Source organism: Hemibagrus wyckioides, linkage group LG28 (assembly GCF_019097595.1).
Source record: "Hemibagrus wyckioides isolate EC202008001 linkage group LG28, SWU_Hwy_1.0, whole genome shotgun sequence".
NCBI lineage: Eukaryota > Metazoa > Chordata > Actinopteri > Siluriformes > Bagridae > Hemibagrus > Hemibagrus wyckioides.
Window position 1 is genome coordinate 13,519,212 of NC_080737.1, and position 20,178 is coordinate 13,539,389.

General features: G+C 41.7%; 3 protein-coding genes and 2 non-coding genes across 8 annotated transcripts in view; all 5 read right to left on the reverse strand.

Moving 5' to 3' along the window:
* Window positions 1-1,056, reverse strand: part of cita (citron rho-interacting serine/threonine kinase a) — an 89,957-nt gene extending 88,901 nt beyond the window's left edge. For all 4 annotated transcript variants that reach the window (XM_058382708.1, XM_058382706.1, XM_058382707.1 and 1 more), the window contains exon 1: window positions 922-1,056. The gene's annotated coding sequence lies outside the window, so the exon portion shown is untranslated. The remainder of the gene's footprint in view (window positions 1-921) is intronic.
* A 4,618-nt stretch (window positions 1,057-5,674) lies between these two features.
* rab35a (RAB35, member RAS oncogene family a) lies at window positions 5,675-15,613 on the reverse strand. The gene is made up of 6 exons (XM_058383619.1): window positions 15,298-15,613; window positions 12,824-12,874; window positions 10,573-10,696; window positions 9,171-9,295; window positions 8,941-9,065; window positions 5,675-7,322 (listed from the first exon to the last, which is right to left on the reverse strand). Exons 1-6 carry the CDS (start codon window positions 15,347-15,349, stop codon window positions 7,194-7,196), a joined length of 606 nt encoding a protein of 201 aa, XP_058239602.1. The 5' UTR covers window positions 15,350-15,613; the 3' UTR covers window positions 5,675-7,193.
* Window positions 15,614-15,860: 247 nt separating this feature from the next.
* Window positions 15,861-20,006, reverse strand: rplp0 (ribosomal protein, large, P0). The gene is made up of 8 exons (XM_058383618.1): window positions 19,962-20,006; window positions 19,372-19,482; window positions 18,115-18,290; window positions 17,649-17,736; window positions 17,418-17,564; window positions 17,077-17,262; window positions 16,791-16,931; window positions 15,861-16,085 (listed from the first exon to the last, which is right to left on the reverse strand). Exons 2-8 carry the CDS (start codon window positions 19,423-19,425, stop codon window positions 15,927-15,929), a joined length of 951 nt encoding a protein of 316 aa, XP_058239601.1. The 5' UTR covers window positions 19,426-19,482; window positions 19,962-20,006; the 3' UTR covers window positions 15,861-15,926.
* Window positions 17,811-17,939, reverse strand: LOC131348795 (small nucleolar RNA SNORA63). Its single transcript, XR_009203981.1, has one exon. It is a non-coding gene; the product is annotated as a small nucleolar RNA SNORA63 (small nucleolar RNA).
* LOC131348796 (small nucleolar RNA SNORA63) lies at window positions 18,373-18,501 on the reverse strand. The gene has a single exon (XR_009203982.1). It is a non-coding gene; the product is annotated as a small nucleolar RNA SNORA63 (small nucleolar RNA).
* Window positions 20,007-20,178: the final 172 nt, after the last annotated feature.

Sequence of the window (20,178 nt, forward strand, 5' to 3'; positions counted from 1 at the left end):
TATGGATATATAAGGATACAGTCTTTATGGATATATAAGGACACAGCTGTATGGATATATAAGGACACAGCTGTATGGATATATAAGGATACAGTCTTTATGGATATATAAGGACACAGCTGTATGGATATATAAGAATACAGCTGTATGGATATATAAGGACACAGCTGTATGGATATATAAGGATACAGTCTTTATGGATATATAAGGACACAGCTGTATGGATATATAAGGATACAGTCTTTATGGATATATAAGGACACAGCTGTATGGATATATAAGGACACAGCTGTATGGATATATAAGGATACAGTCTTTATGGATATATAAGGACACAGCTGTATGGATATATAAGAATACAGCTGTATGGATATATAAGGACACAGCTGTATGGATATATAAGGATACAGTCTTTATGGATATATAAGGACACAGCTGTATGGATATATAAGGATACAGTCTTTATGGATATATAAGGACACAGCTGTATGGATATATAAGGATACAGTCTTTATGGATATATAAGGACACACCTGTATGGATATATAAGGACACAGCTGTATGGATATATATGGACAGCTGTATGGATATATAAGGATACAGTGCGATGTGTCCATAACTGCACTGTTCAGACTGGAGTAAAAAGCATTAACGGTCAACACGGAGCCATTAGTGACCAATACATAAACTAACAAACTAACAATTCAACTCCAAGCCTTGGTTAGACAATCCTTCGTAGTTTAATAAGCTTTATTAAAGATTTTATTAAATGTTTTATTTACACTTTGCTACGATAAATAAACAATTATATATCAGTACCGAAGTGACCCAGTATCGCCAGGCTGGGTCTTATTGTTGTACCGAGCTTAGCCGAAAATGTCAGAAAAATATCTTTACACCGATAAATAAGAGCATACTTACCAAATACACATAAGAGTATAGTGTTGTGTTCAAAAACTGTCAAAAATATTAGTGTAAAAATCCCTTTCCACGCGCGCACTCAAAACATTACCGAAGACGAACGCGTTGCCACTTCCGGGGGACTTTCAAATTTTGCGCGCGCTCCTAAACAGCTCATTGGCTCGAGGGGAAATTACGTCAAGGAGGAGGCTCCTGTTGTACTTTGCACGCGAAGAGGACAAAAATAGTAATGCGTTATATATATATATATATATATATATATATATATATATATATATATATATATATATATATATATATATATATATATATATATATATATTTAAAATTCATACATAGAGTTATTGAGCCATTTTAAAATCCTGAAATTTTCTCAGCACGCATCAGGTCCAGTTTAATATAGCTGATAGAATAGATACACTATTGCCAAAAGTTTTGAGACACCCTTCTATATCATTGAATTCAGGGGTTGGGTGTAGCCCCTTTAGTTCCAGTGAAAGGAACTCTTAATGCTTCAGCTTCATACCAAGACATTTTCAATTGACAATTTCATGCTCCCAACTTTGTGGGAACAGTTTGAGGATGACCCCTTCCTGTTCCAACATGACTGCACACCAGTGACCAAAGCAAGGTCCATAAAGACATGGATAAGTGAGTTTGGTGTGGAGGAACTTGACTGAGTCTTGACCTCAACCTGATAGAACACCTTTGGGATGAATTAGAGCGGAGACTGCAAACCATTCCAAAACTGGGACATCAGCCTTCACATATAACAGCTTCAACTCTTCAGGGAAGGCTTTCCACAAGGTTTAGGAGTTTGTTTATGGAAATTTTTGACCATTCCACTAGAAGCGTATTTGTGAGGTCAGGCACTGATGTTGGACGAGAAGGCCTGGCTCACAGTCTCCGCTCTAATTCAAATAAATCATTTATTACATTTATTTCCTTTTATTTATCTCTATTGTTGCATTATATATATATATATATATATATATATATATATATATATATATATATATATATATATATATATATATATATATATATATATATATAGTTCATATGTTGGTTATGAAACACATCTTTTGCAAGAAGAGCTCTCATTTATTTATTTTCAATGATACATGTATCCTGGTCAGGGTTGCAGGTGGATCTAGAGGCTGACTGGGAAATACTAAGTGTGAATCAGGAATACATCCTGAATGGTACATTGTCGGATATCATGTCTACACTTTCGCACCTAGGAGTAGTCGAACCATCTACTGAAATGTTTCTAGGAGGTGGGAAGAAACCCATGCATAGATAAGAAGAACTAAGGTGAAATGCTTTTAGTTCTGACCTTATACTCTCTCTCTCTATTCTACATGTCCACTCTTTTCCTCTTACAAAACACTTAAATCCAAGGACACAAAAGTCCGCCTGATATTTTGCCAGGAAGGAGAAGCCGCTTCTTTTCAATATGCGCAACATTCTCCGAGTTTTATCTACGTGGGTTCCACAGCAGGGAGGTTCAACTAATGTAACAAGCATTGATCAGTCTTTTCCTGTATAACAAGGGTCTGTTGGGATCCTGTTTCCGTGGTGATGGCCACAAATGCCATGGCAACAGCCCTGCAGAGTTGTCTCGGAAACAAGAACACTCGGATGGAGGCGAGACGTGTGAGAGATAGAAAGAAGTTTAGGAAATTTCTGCACACATCAGTGTGCACATCAGACAGGATGTTATTCCTGAGGAATACATTGAATGAAAAATTCAATAAATTGCTCATACACATTCCATTAAAAATAAGTCATTATAAAATATGAACCAAGCAGTGAGTTTTGTATTGTATTACTGCTGAATGCTCCTTCCCTTCACCCATTTGTTTCCTTAAAAAGGTTTAAAAAATAAGCCCGGGAATGATTCAGTGACAACGGCTGGTTTTAATCCAAGATTAACCATAAAGTCATGATGTACGCAGGCAAGAAAGCAAGCCTGACTGAGTCACAATCACAAATACCACGCATTATAATCGTCTTACAAGCACAGGCTATATGAGCACTGAGCATAAGCAGCTCTGAGGTGAATGCTAAAGGCCAAACAAAGAAGCTCACAGCTACATTAGAGCAGCAGATGGAGCTGTCACGCTAACATGAGTCTCAGTCACTGTGCCAGCAGGAGGGACAAATGAGTACAACCCAGAGCAAGAAAGACCACTGAATACATTAATGATGGACCAAGCAAGAGGGTGCATACTTACATAGGTTGAGGAAAAATAAGTCACTGAACTCACCACTATCAGAGAATACCTGGACTGTAGAGATTAAAATAAACATTTGTTTCTGGAACAATTGGATGAAATAATAAAATAAAAATAATCTGCAGTACATTTTTGAAGCTATCAGATATAGTTCTGGTCTTATGATGAAAAACATGCCAAAGAAAATGCATTTGGCAAAACTTGAGTGTTAAATGCAAAAGGATAATGAATATTGTGAGGTTTTTCCCCACAACCATAAATCTACTACACTACACCACTAGAACACTCATATATATATACTGAGCAGGCATCACACTGTAACCACCTGCTTAATATTATGTCCCCTTTTGCTGCCAAAATAGCCCTGACTCTTCAAGGCATGGACTCCACTAGATCCCTGAAGGTGTGCTGTGGTATCTGGCACCAAGATGTTCCTTCAAGTCCTCTAAGTTGCAATCTGGGGCTTCCATGGATCGGACTTGTTTGTTCAGCACATCCCACAGATGATCATTTGGATTGTGATCTGAGGAATTTGGCTACCCATGACTCTGTCGCCGGTTCACCACTGTTCCTTCCTTGGACCACTTTTGATAGATACTGACCACTGCAGACCGGGAACACCCCACAAGAGCTGCAGTTTTGGAGATGCTCTGATCCAGTCGTCTAGCCATCACAATTTGGCCTTTGTCAAACTCGCTCAAATCCTTACGCTTGTCCATTTTTCCTGCTTCTAACACATCAACTTTGAGGACAAAATGTTCAATAGTCATAGAGATACAGTAAGCACACATTATACAGTACTTCTGTAACGTAACCTGTTGTGAATCGCGGGTCACAATATTAATGCGCTCGCTCCATGGTGATATCGTTTCTATAGCAACATCTCATAAGCAATAACAGTAGCAATAAACTGTTTTTAAAATGTTTTTGTTCAACACAGGAAAATGTGAAACATTTAATCAATGTGAGACATTGATTAATGAAAGGAGTCCTGAGATTCAGCACGTTGTAGCAGTGATGGTGCTTTGTAACATTTAAATGAGCGGCAAAGTCTTTACGGTTTTGTGGTATAATGTGTGAAACAGAGAGGGGGGGGTGTTGAGCGAGAAAGAGAAAGAGAGAGACAGGAAGTAAGAAAGAGAGAGAGAGGCGGGAGAGAGGGGCGAGAGAGAGAAAGAGAGGGTGAGAGACAGTATGTAAGAAAGAGAGAGGGGGTGAGAGAGAGAGAGAGAGAGAGAGAGGGAGAGTGACAGTAAGAAAGAGAGAGAGAGAGAGGTGGGGGGGCGATAGTAAGAGTGAGAGAGTGAGAGAGAGAGAGAGAGAGAGAGAGAGAAAGAGAGGGAGAGAGACAGTAAGTAAGAGAGAGAGAGAGAGAGAGAGAGAGAGAGAGGGAGAGTGACAGTAAGAAAGAGAGAGAGAGAGAGGTGGGGGGGCGATAGTAAGAGTGAGAGAGTGAGAGAGAGAGAGAGAGAGAAAGAGAGGGAGAGAGACAGTAAGTAAGAGAGAGAGAGAGAGAGAGAGAGAGAGAGGTGGGGGGGGGCGATAGAAAGAGGGAGAGAGAGAGAGAGAGAGAGGGGGGTGGGGGGGCGATAGTAAGAGAGAGAGAGAGAGAGAGAGAGAGAGAGGTGGAGGGGAGCGATAGTAAGAGAGAGAGAGGGAGAGAGACATTAAGTAAGAAAGAGAGAGAGAGAGAGAGGTGGGGGGAGCAATAGTAAGAGAGAGAGGGAGAGAGAGAGAAAGAGAGAGAGAGAGAGAGAGAGAGAGAGGTGGGGGGGCGATAGTAAGAGTGAGAGAGAGAGAGAGAGAGAGGGGTGGAGGGGAGCGATAGTAAGAGAGAGAGAGGGAGAGAGACATTAAGTAAGAAAGAGAGAGAGAGAGAGAGAGAGAGAGAGATGTGTGTGTGGGGGGGAGCCATTAAAAAGCCTGGCGTCTTTCATTTATAAATAAATGACTAACTGGTTATACAGTGTATTATTTCCTCTAAACTATTTTGCATTATTTCCGTATAACAGCACGGTCCATTGTGTTGCTCTTCACATGACAGGGGTGATGATTTTATTATTTGATGATTTTATTCCAGCAACATACACAGACATTATATAGTTATAAATCTGTCCACATGAACAGACACAAGCATAATCATTAACAATGAGAAGCCTGAAGTTGTTTAATATTTCTAGAAGGGGTCTTCAGTATCAGTGATGTGGATAAAGCTGTGAAGAAAACTACAAGCCCGAGAACGGCGGTGGTAGCTCAAGTGGTTAACCCTTTGGGTTGTTGCCCAGAAGATTGGGGTTCAAGCCCCAGCACTGCCAAGCTGCCACCATCGAACCCTTGAGCGACACCCTAACCCCACCTGCTCTAGTGGTGCTGTAGCATGGCTGACCCTGCGCTCTGACCGCAACCCCATGCAAAGAAAGCATTTCACTGTGCAGTAATATAAATGTGACAAATAAAGAGTCTGCCTTATGAGAGAGGTTATATCAGGAACATGTTAAATAAAATACAGTCCATTATTTTAAAATGTTTATTATCATCGGTTAATTTCATGATAAAGCGAACAAAATGAATGAGTGGCAAAATATCAAAATATCTTTTTTTTTTTTTTTCCAGTGTACACCAGATCATTAAGCTTACACATATATAAAACACACACATAATGATGTTTACCTACGAACATGCGTGTTTGTATATGTACATCGTGTAGATTACAATACCGATATGCACGCGCGCGTTCACGGCTCACGCTCCGCTTCGGGTTCTTTCTTGAGACGTTCGTTTGCACTTCCTGTGCCGTTTCATATGTGTGTCTAAACATGATCGTTTTTCGTCTTCTGTTAAGCTCTGTGCCTTGGATTCCGATCATAGTTACGCTGATGAAATATGCAAAGGAGGCTCCCTAAATTCGACTGCTAATTATAGACAGGTATTTCTTTAGATTTGAATACGTATATCTTGTACAAAACATTCACCTGGATTTGGCAGCTCTTTTACGCTGAAATGATTAAAGAAGCGAGAATAAACAGGTCAGAATGAACATCAGTCTTCTAGTACTTTACTCATGACTAAAGATACTCCACTCTATCGCTGTCTAACAGATGAAGTGTCTTCAGATCCAAAGCTTGCGTAATGACAGGCAGCTGATTGATTGGCCGCTTGGCCGGTTTGTCATCACACCTGAGTCCAGGTAATGCAGGCGTGTGAAATCTGAAGGATATGAATCTCCCAATAACACTACTGCGTGCAGGTCTGAATACAAGTTATCCCTTTTCCATAAATGAGTTCACTGCACTGAGGTCCAGTAATTTCCTTCGGCACTGTAAGAGCAAATAAAAAAAAAAAAAAGGTCCGGTTGGTGGCACCAAATCCCCTGTGCGACTGATTACAGTGGTATATTTTGTTAGTTAACAAAAAAATGAATGTACAACAACAAGCGAAAGGAAAGAAAAAAAAAAAAAAAGAGCAAAAATAATTCATCTCTGAGGGATCGGCGGCGATTTGAGCGTTTGGTCCAGGCTGGCCAGACTTCCTGTGAATTGATAAAGCATGAGGATCTCTCTGCATGGTTCTTCATCATTGTCATCCTCGTTCGTGTCAAATGGCACGTTCTTGTCTGGATGACGCGAAACAAAATGAATGCAGATGAAATACCAACATGTCAATGGGTTTCAAAAATGTGGGTGTTTATCTGAGGGCTGGCATGATTACAGACTTCTCCTTTAAAGGTCATCGGGGCAGTGGACTTCCTCGACCTTTGCGAAAAAGGACGCGGTGGCCACCTGAATCCGTTTTCACTTAACTCTACGTTCGAGTCTGCAGAAGTCTATCGTGTGTGTAAATAGAAAGTCCGAAATTTTTTTTTTTTTTTTTTTTTTAATTAGTAGATTTCTATATAGATATAGATACATCTCTTTCGATTTGATTTGGCTCGTCTCTCTCGGGATGCTGCGTTCTGTGGCTGTTCTCTGGCTCTTGTCAGTTCAGTGGCATGTTTAGTTGGCTCTGAGAGTGTAGCGCTACAACTCCAGTCTGTTAGCAGCACTTCTTCTTGCGTTTGCTGTTCCGGCTGAGTTTGACCACTTCGCTCTGCTGTTGCTGCTGCTGCTTGGCCATAGACTCTTTCCTTGCCCTGAGGACCAGCTCGGTAATGCAGTTGAACATCTGAGATGGGGGGGTAAAGATAAGAGAAACAATAACACAAGATCTATCTTCAAAGTTCCCATGTAAACAGCTCATTTATAAATTTAATGTCATTATTGAACTTGATACATCTCAGCATGTCATCTTTTGTGTAATGTGTAATATGATGCATTGTGGTGCTGAAAATTTATGAGCTGTCAGATGATACACTGATGTAGATCATGTCAGTGTCTAGGAGAAACTGGTCTGTCAATCCAACATGGTTCACTGGATTAATAGTACTTGATACGACACTAACACATAGCAGGAAAATATAACTTGATTATGTAAGTACCTATATGACACTATATTTCCAAAAGTTTTGGGACACCCCTCCAAATCATTGAATTCAGGTGTTGTTTTTCAGGGGTTGGGCTTGACCCATTAGTTCCAGTGAAAGGAACTCTTAATGCTTCAGGACACCAAGACATTTTGGACAATTTCATGCTCCCAACTTTGTGGGAACAGTTTGGGGATGACCCCCTTCCTGTTCCAACATGACTGTATACCAGTGCACAAAGCAAGGTCCATAAAAACATGGATGAGTGAGTTTGGTGTGGAGGAACTTCACAGAGTCCTGACCTCAACCCGATAGAACACCTTTGGGATGAATTAGAGCGGAGACTGCGATCCAACATCAGTGCCTGATCTCACAAATAGGAATGGTCAAAAATTCCCATGAACACACTCCTAAACCTTGTGGAAAACCTTCCCAGAAGAGCTGGAGCTGTAAAGGGCGGGCCAACTCCATCTTCCATTCATGTGCACCCCAAAACTTTTGGCAATATAGTGTATGATTTTATATAATCTAATGCTAGGGCCTGTCAGATAACAACTGTACGATGTAGAAGATGCAGATGTTTATCTACAGACGATCTAAAATTAAATACTTCTCTCCTTCTTCATGGCTAAAATTAAGCTGTTTAACCTCAACCTTAATTTTTACACCCTTTCGTTTTACTTTGCTACTGCATTTAACTGCAGCATTTTGTTTTATTTATCCACCTTTTGTATTCATTGTTTTATTATAGCTACAAAAACACTTTGACCTACATTCACAATGTGGCTAATAAATTATAAATGCTAAAGCGTGTTTTGTTTATTTATCTATTTATTTATTTAATTGCAACAAAAAATAACTGTGTAGGACATTATACTGTTACAGTAATAAGTAATTCATTTATGATTATTTCTGTCTTCCTCAGCCCGCCCTCTTCTTTGTTTTGGCTTCCAAACTATGCAGCTTTGTAGTGCTGAAGCTCTAGATGAACTTGGCATGAAGAGAAATTCCTCTCTCACATCCCTTCCTATTAGACTGCATTGCGTTTTTACTTTAACCACATTCTAGGTCTCTGATCTGACCTCTTGGCTTGTTAAAGCCCAAACGCAGCGGCTGAATTGTTTATTGTGCTTCTTGAAAAAGAAACTCTATTTCAGAAAGGGATTAAATGACTCGTTTATATTTGGTGGAATTGGACCCAGTGCCCAGTTTCGAGCGGAAATAACTGCTGGAGTAGTAATACTGTCTGTGAGAGTGGGATATAAAAAGCCTCCTGTGCACAGTTCTAGCTTAAAGCATGCTGCATTACAGTTTACTTACATCCTCCACGTTGATGTTCTCCTTGGCGCTAGTTTCAAACAGCCGGATGTCCATCTGCTCGGCGAACTTCTGTGCGTCGGCCGTCTCCACCACCTTCGAGTTGGGGTCGTCGTTCTTATTACCCACTGGACCATAAAGAGGAGAGTTAATGATAGATAAGCCCTAATATTGTTGACGATTAGAAAAGAAAACGATATCGTTACAACGGTTAAATATATTTCAACACTTACCTAATATTCGACAAACATCATCACAATTCTGGTTGATTTCATGAAGCCATCGTTTGACATTTACAAAGGACTCTGCACTCGTCACATCATAAACCACTATCACACCATGTGTGCCTCGGTAATACCTGCAGAGAAACAGTTTGAACTTTTACGTTACACCTGCTTTAGATTCCACACACACACACACACACACATTATATGGAGCGCTCAGGCTGTTATCAAGATGAAGAGAGGAAGTGGGAGGAGTGACAGCTGAGGTGACCTGTGGCTGCATCACTTCCTGTGATCGTTTCCACAAACAGGAAGTGGTCACCTGAGATGAACGTAAAAACTCAAGTCATCCTGTGCTTCAGGTTTCCTTGGCTTAAAATGTGAGAACACATCCGGTGAAATCTGACAGAGATGCGTGCTTAACACATCCACAGACTCCATTATTTAGATATGGAAAGTCAGCAGCCTTGCTTGAGGCTGGTATGTCATTCTCACTGCTGTCTGCCTGTGAAACAAGGCTCAAATTCACTTACTCTAATGACACACCATACCACCGCACTCCTGCATACCAACAAACCTCAACAACGACGGCAACAACAACAGCATCTATTTAGCTCGTTTATCTGACGCAAACAGCTCAGAGTATTGTGAAGGGCTTATTGGTTATGTAGAAAATACTTGCACACAGCCCAAGCTCTGAGATGTATTAAGATTTCTGCAGTCTGTGTCATTATGCGTGTAATTTAAATAACAGAAATAAATAAATCGAGAAATATTTCTGTATGTTATATACTAGCGCGCACACACAAACGGTGTCATATTCCTTGATACCTTGATATTTCTATCGGGCCAAAAGGGGTAGCTTGAGCAAAATCTAAACCAAACGAAGCAGACTTTAGCAGAACACAGCAATAAACCAGAGCTAAAAATTATACTTTGAACCCAATCTTCATGCAATCAATTTACACACTAAAAGGAAGGTTGTTTAGACCTTGTGGTTTTTACTCTGTCTGAAAATAGGAAGTGCGACAATTTGATCTACTGTTTCTCAACTGTTGAGGTGGCGTTCATGTAAAAAATTTGCCAGAAAAAGACTGGGGGGGGGGGGAATTAAAAAAGGTAGCTGGCCTCTAAACAACGTGAACAATGGTCTAATATTGTCCAGCCCAACTGCAACTAGACAGAAAGCTGCAAAATCTTTCAATGAAAACCAACACGATGGTTTCATAGTCAGTCAATTGGTCAAAGAGCGACGCTCGATCATAATGTAACCTCTCTCGTATCCATACGCTGAATTATAAGTATTCCAAATTAGAAGTATTTTCCACACATATGAGTTTCACATAAAGCAAATAAAGAAGCAGGTCAGTTGTAACAGACTAGCGCTGTGGCCTGAGGGTGTGGTACTTACGTTGAAGTGATGGTACGGAACCGTTCCTGTCCCGCCGTGTCCCAAATCTGCAGCTTCACCTTCTCTCCGTTTATTTCCACCGTCCTGATCTTAAAGTCCACGCCGATGGTGGTAATGTAACTACCTGAAATTTGGAGAGCATCAAAGAACTCAGAGTTCATGCTAGTAGTGACAATTTTCTGTCATAATCTGAATTTGGAGGGATCAGTTATTTTTCAGCTCTTTAAATACATATAAGTCAAAGTACACTATATTGCCAAAAGTTTTGGGACAGCTACCTTTACATGCACATGAATGTAATATGGAGTTGGCCCATCCCTTTGCAGCTATAACAGCTTTAACTCTTCTGGGAAGGCTTTCCACAAGGTTTAGGAGCGTGTTCATGGGAATTTTTGACCGTTCCTCTAGAAGCGCATTTGTGAGGTCAGGCACTGATCTTGGACGAGAAGGTTTGGCTCGCTCTAATTCATCCCAAAGGTGTTCTATCAGGTTGAGGTCTGGACAAGTTCCTCCACACCAAACTCGCTCATTCGTGTCTTTATGGACCTTGCTTTTTGTACTGGTGTGCAGTCATGTTGGAACAGGAAGGGGTCATCCCCAAACTATTCCCACAAAGTTGGGAGCATGAAATTGTCCAAAATGTCTTGGTATACTGAAGCACTAAGAGTTCCTTTCACTGGAACAAAGGGACCGAGCCCAACCCCTGAAAAACAACACCTGAATACAATGATTTGGAGGGGTGTCCCAAAACTTTTGGCAATATAGTCTATATTGTCTCATTCCTGTATGTTACTTCCAGACAGAGTGATATTGCAGGGGATGAGCACACAAAAGCAACAACAAAATTTGGCTATAACTAAGTACCTGTGCTAAATTTAATTTATTTCTTCACCATAAAGTTTACTGGTACAGCCAAACGTATTTGGACACCTGGCCATCACACCCATATGCGCTTGGTGAATAATCCATTCCAAAACCATGGCAGCCCGAGTTGTTACCCGCTTTGCTGCTATAACAACCTCCGCTCTTCTGGGAAGGCTTTTGGAGCATGGCTCTGGGGATTTGTGCTCATTCAGTGATGAGTGTTAGTGAGGTCAGACACTGATTTGGGGTGAGGAGGCCTGTGTTGCTGTTGTCCTTCCTAGTTCGTACCAAAGGTGGGGATGAACAGTGGGTTGAGGTGTATGCAGGACAACTCAGGTTCTTCCACTCCAACATTGAAAAACCATGTTTTCATGGAGCTGGCTTTGTGCACAGGGATATAATTATGCTGGGACAGGTCTGGGACTCCTCAGATCTAGTGAAGGAACCTGTAATGCTACAGCATACAGAGACATCCAAACCAACTGTGTGCTTCCAACTTTGTGGCAAAAAACCCACATGGTCAGGTGTCAACAAACGTTTGTCTATAGAGTGCGTTTAGCTCAATGTTCCATTTCCCACCTCCTAGCGGGCCCTTGGATATTACCTTGGAGTTACCAACTGGTGAAGGGCGAAGGCTAACATAGTTCCTTTGAGAGATGTGAAACCAGCCAACTGCATCTTTTTGAACTGCTGCGTCACAGGGCAGCTAAACAGAGTGACGCCATCCCTACCATCTAGTCAGAACAAGTGTGCTTTCCTGGACTCCCGGGGACAGATGGTTTAGGCATCATTGATTTTTAAACTTGATCTCGCTAAAACACACAGGAGCACTGTGATTTCAGGTTTTGTTCCAGATCTGTAACATCCATCCTCAACACAAGTGGAATCTTACTCCCTGTACATTCTCACTACATAAGGCATCATTCTGCCACAACCACAGAAAACAAGTGACTCATGGCAAAAAGTCTATGCTATGATGAAAGTATTGGCACCCTCAGCTGCTTTATGAAATCCCAGCGAGAGAGAGACAGACAAACAGTGCCGCAAACTGAAACTGCTTTTAATAACTACAATCAAAACGGTTAAGCGGTTTATTAAATAATGAATACCAAATTAGTCCTTTAATGGTGTCCATTAGAACGCAACTTCCACAGAGCTCCTTTGATGTACCCAGGTATTGTTATGTGCTGTAATACACACACAGGTATTCAACTGGAGAACCACAGATGGGTCTGCCTTTTGGATTAGTAACCAGACCACACCCTCGAGTGGAAAGGTGAAATTTTACAAATGATCTCTGATCGTAAACTCCGTTAAAGTTACCAAATGGGTTATACGTTGCTTATTGCTTGTTGGAAAAGAGAGTCGACAAGGAGAGGTTACTCACCTGAAAACGTGTTGTCTGCAAACCTCAGCAGTAGGCTGCTTTTCCCCACACCTGCGGTTAGAAGACAAAAAAAGTGAAAGTAATGAGAACAGTCACATGCGTTTAATAGACTGCCTTTTACTGACCTACACCTACTGAATGAACCGAACCTGCCCTCTATTCACTACATAGTGCACCGTTCTGAGAAGCCATTTTGCAGGCAAGTCTGAACACCTCTGTGAATTTCACTGAACACTGCTTTAGTTTCCTACGCTGTGGACTGCCGTTTATAGAGGACAGGGAGGGCCATTTCTACAGCAGGATGAGACAGAATACTTCAACATACATTGTACTTTGGACCGAAACAACACGTGATGATGAACTGGTGCTGTATAACTTCACGGCTACATTTTAAGTACCAAATTGTAGGCGCATGACAAATATACTGAACAATAAAATCTACATCATTAACAGTTTGAATCTACGGATATTAAGAACCATGTCGGTTTTGTTTACGCTAGAATGTTGTCTCGTCTTAACAGTTTGACGCTTTAATAAGAAATTCGACTGAGAATAAAAGTAAAAGCGGATGTCAACGCACTTACAGCCACGTGAAAGTTCATACTTGATTTACATGTAATCTTTAACACATTTTGAAAGATTTCAGCATTTAAATATGAAATAAACACACAGATTAATACACTTTCCCCTGTGGTTTACTTTACTGTGTTTGGAGTACAGAGTTGTACTGATGCAGCATATATATATATATATATATATATATATATATACACACACACTGATCAGGCATAACATTATGAGCAGTGAAAGGTGAAGTGAATAAGACTGATGATCTCCTCATCATGGCACCTGTTAGTGGGTGGGATATATTAGGGAGCAAGTCAACATTTTGTCCTCAAAGTTGATGTGTTAGAAGCAGGAAAAATGGACAAGCGTAAGGATTTGAGCGAGTTTGATGAAGAGACAAATTGTGATGGCTAGACGACTGGATCAGAACATCTCCAAAACTGCAGCTCTTGTGGGGTGTTCCCGGTCTGCAGTGGTCAATATCTATCAAAAGTGGTCCAACGAAGGAACAGTGGTGGCCAAGGCTCATTGATGCACGTGGGGAGAGAAGGCTGGCCAGTGTGATCCGATCCAACAGACGAGCTACCGTTGCTTAAGAATCGCTGAAGAAGTTCATGCTGGTTCTGATAGAAAGGTGTCAGAATACACAGTGCATGACGGGTCAGGGCTGATTTGGCAGCAAAAATGGGACCAACACAATATTAGACAGGTAGTCATAATGTTATACCTGACCGGTGTATACTATTTGAGTGTTTCATTTAATCTGGACTAGATTAAAGGAAGCAAAACAGAAAAAAAAATGGAGAAAACTTGATCGTTTTCACTTTCAGTATATTAGGCCAGACTGAAAGGTGCCGAGAAGATAAGTGTCAATGTATGCAAGTTTCACAGACGGATCAGATCTACCACAAGCACGCGCGCGCGCACACACACACACACACACACTTAGCTTAAAACCTTATTTCCGCTTAAGACGTGAACTTCTGATATCATAAAAATATCCAAAAGGCACTTATCTGTCTAGAATAACAAATTCATATTTTATAATCCTTGCCAAAAAAAAGTGCACGCGCAGCTGCGATATAACTGATTTCCTTCATGATTTCTGCCTTTGTGCTTATATCCAACAATATCCAGTGATAACATTACTCAGTGATATTTTATACCTTTTCTTAATATTCAAGCTCTAGTGCCAGAATATCAGGTTACTCTGACAAGGCAGTAGCAAAACATCCACAAATCAACCGGCTCGAGCTTTAAAACATATCATTTTAACTTAAAGGAAAACTGAGAGGCAACATTTTGAATAAAAAAAAAAAAACCCTGAACTTTTGGTCTCTCCTAAAGTGCGGTCCGAGTTGTTTATCTACACAAATAGCTGAAGTGAAGACAAATATAGACTTTAGCTGGCTTGCTCGTGCTAAAGAAATTAATTAAGAGCACAGATGCCGTTTCCACTTGCGCATGAAAACCATCCAACATTCACTCATCTATAATCATCAGCCTCTCTGACTAGCTAGCATTATCACAGCTTAACATTTCGCTCCCCAGCGCAGCAGTAAGCATGAAGCTACATTACCACAGAATATCAAGATAAGTAATAATACGTTTTCTTTTTAAATCGCCGGTTCTGTGTTTACTGCTACAGCGGCTCGGCTAACACCACTTCCCGCCCTGTGCTACTTACATTCGCTAACCAGCTACACCGAGTGTTACTAAGCTACGAGCTAGCAAGCTAGGGTGTATCGCGCAAAATATATATATTTATCAACTCCGAGGTAACGTTACTCCACGACGTGTCGAGTTACATCGAAAGCGAAGCTTATCCGAGACGAATTTTCCAGCGCGCCGCCGAATTTGGCTAGCAGAGGCCCGCTTCCCGTTCCGCGTCCCCGCTGTTTCCTTACCGCTGTCGCCGATGATGAGCAGCTTGAAGAGGTAATCGTAGTCCCGCGCCATGCTACTTGCTCGTTAGCTCCCCGTCTGTGCGTCGTTTCCCGTCTCAATGTCCGGTGTGTGAAAACACAATGCTGGGTGTAAACCGGTGTCTCCCTCCCCCCGGCTGAGAGATTATACGCGTTCTCCGAAACGGAGATGTCTCCCTTTAGCCGGCGGGTATTTTTTCGACGCTTTGACAACGGCTCACACCCAGAAGACATGCGGCTGCCCTCGGCTCCTCTTGGGGCTGTTAGCTTAACTGCTAGCCGCGGTTTATAATTCCACCCGCCCTGCTAGCGAAGAACAGGCACTGCGCATGCGCGGACACAATCGCACGAATGACGAGCATCCCGTTTTATTTAAGCACACGGCAAGGGGGGACAAAAAAAATCTGCGGTCATACCGCTTCCTCTTTTTTTTTTATATTTAATTTAATGCACAAATCCTACTAAAAAACCACTACGTGTTACTGGTCAGCTATACAGAACCCCGCCCCCAACCACCATTATACACAAACCACACAAAAACCATATCAGTTTCAATTTTCTTTATTGATCTTCAAGTCAAGCAGGTTATGATAATCACTGCTTTTTCTTTCTTAGTCGAACAGGCCAAAGCCCATGTCCTCATCAGACTCCTCGGACTCCTCCTTGGCCGGCTCCGCGGCGGCAGCAGGAGCAGCAGCTGGCGCAGCAGCTGCTGCAGAAGGAGCTGCAGCCACAGCAAAAGCAGAGGGATCAGCCAGGAAGGCCTTCACCTGGAGAAGAGCAGAAAAATGCAGGAAGTTTCATTATGAAACCTATCGTGCACCATATTTAATCTAAGGGAGTTTCCACACTTGGTACAAAAATGTTCAGAGTTCCTTTTAACCAAATACCAAACCACCTATATTCATTAGATCAGAGAGACGATTTCCCGGCCCGTATCCCGTTTTGAATAGTTTTTGAACGTGATCAAATGCACCCAGGGATGTACAAACAGAGGCGATGATCCAAATGGGACCCAGTGTTCCTTTAAATACAGACTTCAGTGAAGTCACTGAGGTACCAGCGTATTCTGCGTGGACACTGCGTTACTAATTATACAACAATACTGGTCTAGAGTCCTGAAACTGCAATTACTCAATCACACAAAATTTGTTTACTGTATGTAGACAGACTCATTGTTACCCTTACAGCTGTACAAACCTAGTGGGTACTATTTGAAAAAGGGCAAAAGTTTCAATAGGCTTATTTTGCAGGCATGGATCATTTAAACAAAAGCCTTTATTGTCCAGCAAATAAGTGGTCGTGGTGTCCGAAACCTAGCATCCCTGTCTGCCGGAGAACACTGGCACACATGGATAGGAGGAAACGGGTCTCTGTTTGCAGGGGGAACGACAGAACAGCACCGCAACAGCTGCCCTGTAACCTAACCTGCATTGGTAGTGGTGCCCACCCCATTGCAAAGCAGAGAACTTTACCTTATCAGCCAGAGGGAAGGAGTAGTCTGTCTCCACAGCGACAGCCAGAACCCTCTTGTATCCATTGATGACGGAATGAGGGATAGAGGCAAGAGTGGGGTAGCCAATCTGCAGACACACACTGGCGATGTTCCTCACACCCTAAAACAGAGAAAGAGTTACACTATTAACATGACTTAGTAACTGAGAACCAAACAAATTGGCTGGGGAATTTATGCAAGGAAAAGCAACTTCTGCATGAGAGAAGAAACAGGTTTCACAGAATTAAATGACAAGTCCCACTCACCTCCAAGAACCTCTTGTGCAGGGCATCTTCAGTGATGTCCAGCACCTCTGGACTGTAGACGCTGCCGTTGTCATAGACCTGCTGGATGATCAACCCGTAGGAAAAGGGCGAGATGTTCAGCATGTTGAGCAGCGTGGCCTCGCTGGCACCCACCTTATCTCCAGGCTTGATCAGTTGCACATCACTCTGGAAAGAGAAGACAATGTTAGATATACGGTCGACAACCAATGGATTCAACAACCTACAAAGTGACCCAAGGATTCATTCTACACAACTAATGCACCCTTTAATCCCTTTAAACACCATGACAGTTGCCTAGGATCTCACTTGTTTTGACTCACCAGGATTTCAATGGTTCCTCTGGAGATCTTGGTGGTGATACCCAAAGCCTGGAAGAAGGAGGTCTTCTCAGGACCCAGCCCAGTGTTCTGAGCAGGCACAGTCACCTCACAAGGAGCGATTGCACCGGCACGGGCAGCGGCTGGCACCTAAAGAGAGGATGACTTAACTTCATACATTGAATTAAAAATAATAAAAAAAAAAATAGATGTTGGGGATAGACAGAAAATTACCTTATTGGCCAGCAGCAGGTCCCTGACCTCAGCCAGGTCTTCCTTCGTGAAGACAAAGCCCACATTTCCACGGATGTGAGGAAGCAGCCTGTTAAAGAAAGGTCAGCCAGTGTTTACTCAGACATCAAAAACATGCTTATAGATTTCCAGCATAAGGATGCAATGTTTGAGACTAAGCGTCCCTGCAAGCTGTGGGATGCAAACAGACAGGGATAGTAAGAAACAATTTGATTTGTGCAGGGGGAACGACCAATCAGCACTGCAACAGCTGATTCGTAACTGATCCTGCAAAGTCAGCAGCTGGCAAAAGGTGTGGCTCTCTTAAAAGATCATTTTAAATATTAGTACTTGCCTTTCTAACATTTGCTTTATTAAAACAGAAAAATCAAAAGGCTCTGGAACTGAGCTGCTGACCGGCGCACTTAAATCTCGAAATAACCTATAAAGACTAAACAGACACACGTACTTCTCCAGAGCCGGGTTGTTCTCCAGGTGGCCACGGATAGCCTTGCGCATCATGGTGTTCTTGCCCATGAGCACGACTGCCTTGCCCCGCAGAGACAGACGGATGGTCTGCATCTGCTTGGAGCCGACGTTGTCTGCGCCCACGATGAAGCATTTCGGGTAGTCATTCAACAGTTGCTGTGAACCAGAAGACAAAATGTAAGTAAGAACAGTAAGGAATTCTCAGGAAATACATAGTTCTGCATACACCTCTAGTGCAATGTTTGAGACTAAGCGTCCCTGCAAGCCGTGGGATGCAGGCAGGCAGGGATAGTAAGAAACAATTTGATTTGTGCAGGGGGAACGACCAATCAGCACTGCAACAGCTGATTCGTAACTGATCCTGCAAAGACCATGTTTGGACAGACAGTTTGCACTTACTTGCACAACTCTATGCTTTAAATACAAATATTACAGCCATGTCCACACCAACACATTTTTGTCCTTTTTGACCTGAGATGCTTTTTTAATCAATGAAAACATCTTTTTGGAAACGCTCTCCAAGGTGGATAAATTTGAAAACGCCGTTTTCAGTCACAGCGTGGACTGTGAAAACAGAGGCTTTGGAAAACGGTGGCAGTCATGTGATCAATTCATCCAAGATGGTGGAGGACATTGTAGAGCAGTTGTTTTGGACAGCCAGACAGAAATGACACAGGAGCTGAAGATGGCGAAGAGTCTAACATTTTACTCATGTGTCAGTTCAGGGACGTAAGCATTTTTTTTTTTTTTTTTTAAAGAGGTTTCAGTGTGGATGAACAACTTTTGGGAAACGACTGAAAACAATAACGTGGACAAACAGCATTTTAGGCACAAACATTTTCCAATTTATCTAGATTAGTGTAGACGTAGCCTATGACGAGCCATTGGGAGGCTGATTCTTAACAGAACTGAAGCAGTTGAAACAGCTGAGAATCAACACAGAAATGAAAGTTTTATTCTAAAACAAGGAAACAAACCTTACTCTACAGCTGAAATTAGTAATACAAGTATGGTTATTAAAATAGCTTTAAAATGAGGAAGTAACAGAAGTCTCTACCCTTTATTCTGGAGTCCTGTTTTGTTTTTGTTATTTTTTCACATCAAGGTGAATTAGAGGGAAGACTTTCAATCAATATGAAAGATGAAAGCGAACACCAGTATGAAATCCTAGATTGAAGAAATTACTCCACAACAACAACAACACAATAAAGGGGAAAGAAAGGGAAAAGAAACTTACAATGATTTTCAGGAAGTAGTTGGACTTCCACGTGGCCCTGTCTTCCCTGGGCATCTTTGCAGTGCTTCCAAGGATCGGTTAAAGAGCCGGTTTAAAGACAAGGTGATCTATCTTAGAGAAAAACAGCAAATTATTATTTTTTAAAAAAGACAAATGTGTCAGAACATAATTCTACATCAAGCGCCAGATGAGAATACAAAGAATGAGCATAATTAGCCATTCGCGAGATAAGTCATTACCGATTAACCGTTTTTCTCCCTCTGAGCTCGTAAGAAAAACCCAAAAGGTTTTATTTACTATTAAAATGTTTAATTTTCCAGTATTGAGAAGTGAAAATTCGCCCAATCCTGAACACATGGCGCTAACCTCATTCACGAAGCAACATGGCGCCGAGAGGCCTTTAGCTAGCAGGCTAACTCTGTACTCTATTCACACTTCAGGCAAAAAAGTGGCTTTATTTATTATATACAACTACGGCGAATCATTGAATATAAACTTTCCCTACGTATTTCGAGTATAGTTGAACATTTAACCATCGGTAAAACAGGGAAAGAGAGTAAAACTTCATGCTGTGACGGAGCACACCTCACCTCAAGTAGGGACGCGTGAAAGAAAAGAGACCGAAAGAGGCATTCAGGAGGTATTATAGAACACGAGTGCTGTTTCTGATTGGACGTCAATGCTGTCACTCATATTGTCCCGCCCCCAACTCCATACCGCTACTGTGAACAGAAAGGCGCCATTTTACATATTACAAATAAATGGGCAAAACCAACATAAATATATAGGGCCCTGTGATGGACTCTA

What these genes read in the sequence shown, in the direction of transcription:
- rab35a (XM_058383619.1), bottom strand. Translation starts at nt 15,349, where the DNA reads ATGGCGCGGGACTACGATTACCTCTTCAAGCTGCTCATCATCGGCGAC. An exon ending in GCTCATCATCGGCGACAGCG is followed by an intron (nt 12,875 to 15,297) that starts GTAAGGAAACAG and finishes TTCTAACCGCAG; the next exon opens with GTGTGGGGAAAAGCAGCCTA. An exon ending in TGCAGACAACACGTTTTCAG is followed by an intron (nt 10,697 to 12,823) that starts GTGAGTAACCTC and finishes TCCAAATTTCAG; the next exon opens with GTAGTTACATTACCACCATC.
- rplp0 (XM_058383618.1), bottom strand. Translation starts at nt 19,425, where the DNA reads ATGCCCAGGGAAGACAGGGCCACGTGGAAGTCCAACTACTTCCTGAAA. An exon ending in ACTACTTCCTGAAAATCATT is followed by an intron (nt 18,291 to 19,371) that starts GTAAGTTTCTTT and finishes TCTGGTTCACAG; the next exon opens with CAACTGTTGAATGACTACCC. An exon ending in ACCTGCTGCTGGCCAATAAG is followed by an intron (nt 17,565 to 17,648) that starts GTAATTTTCTGT and finishes TCCTCTCTTTAG; the next exon opens with GTGCCAGCCGCTGCCCGTGC.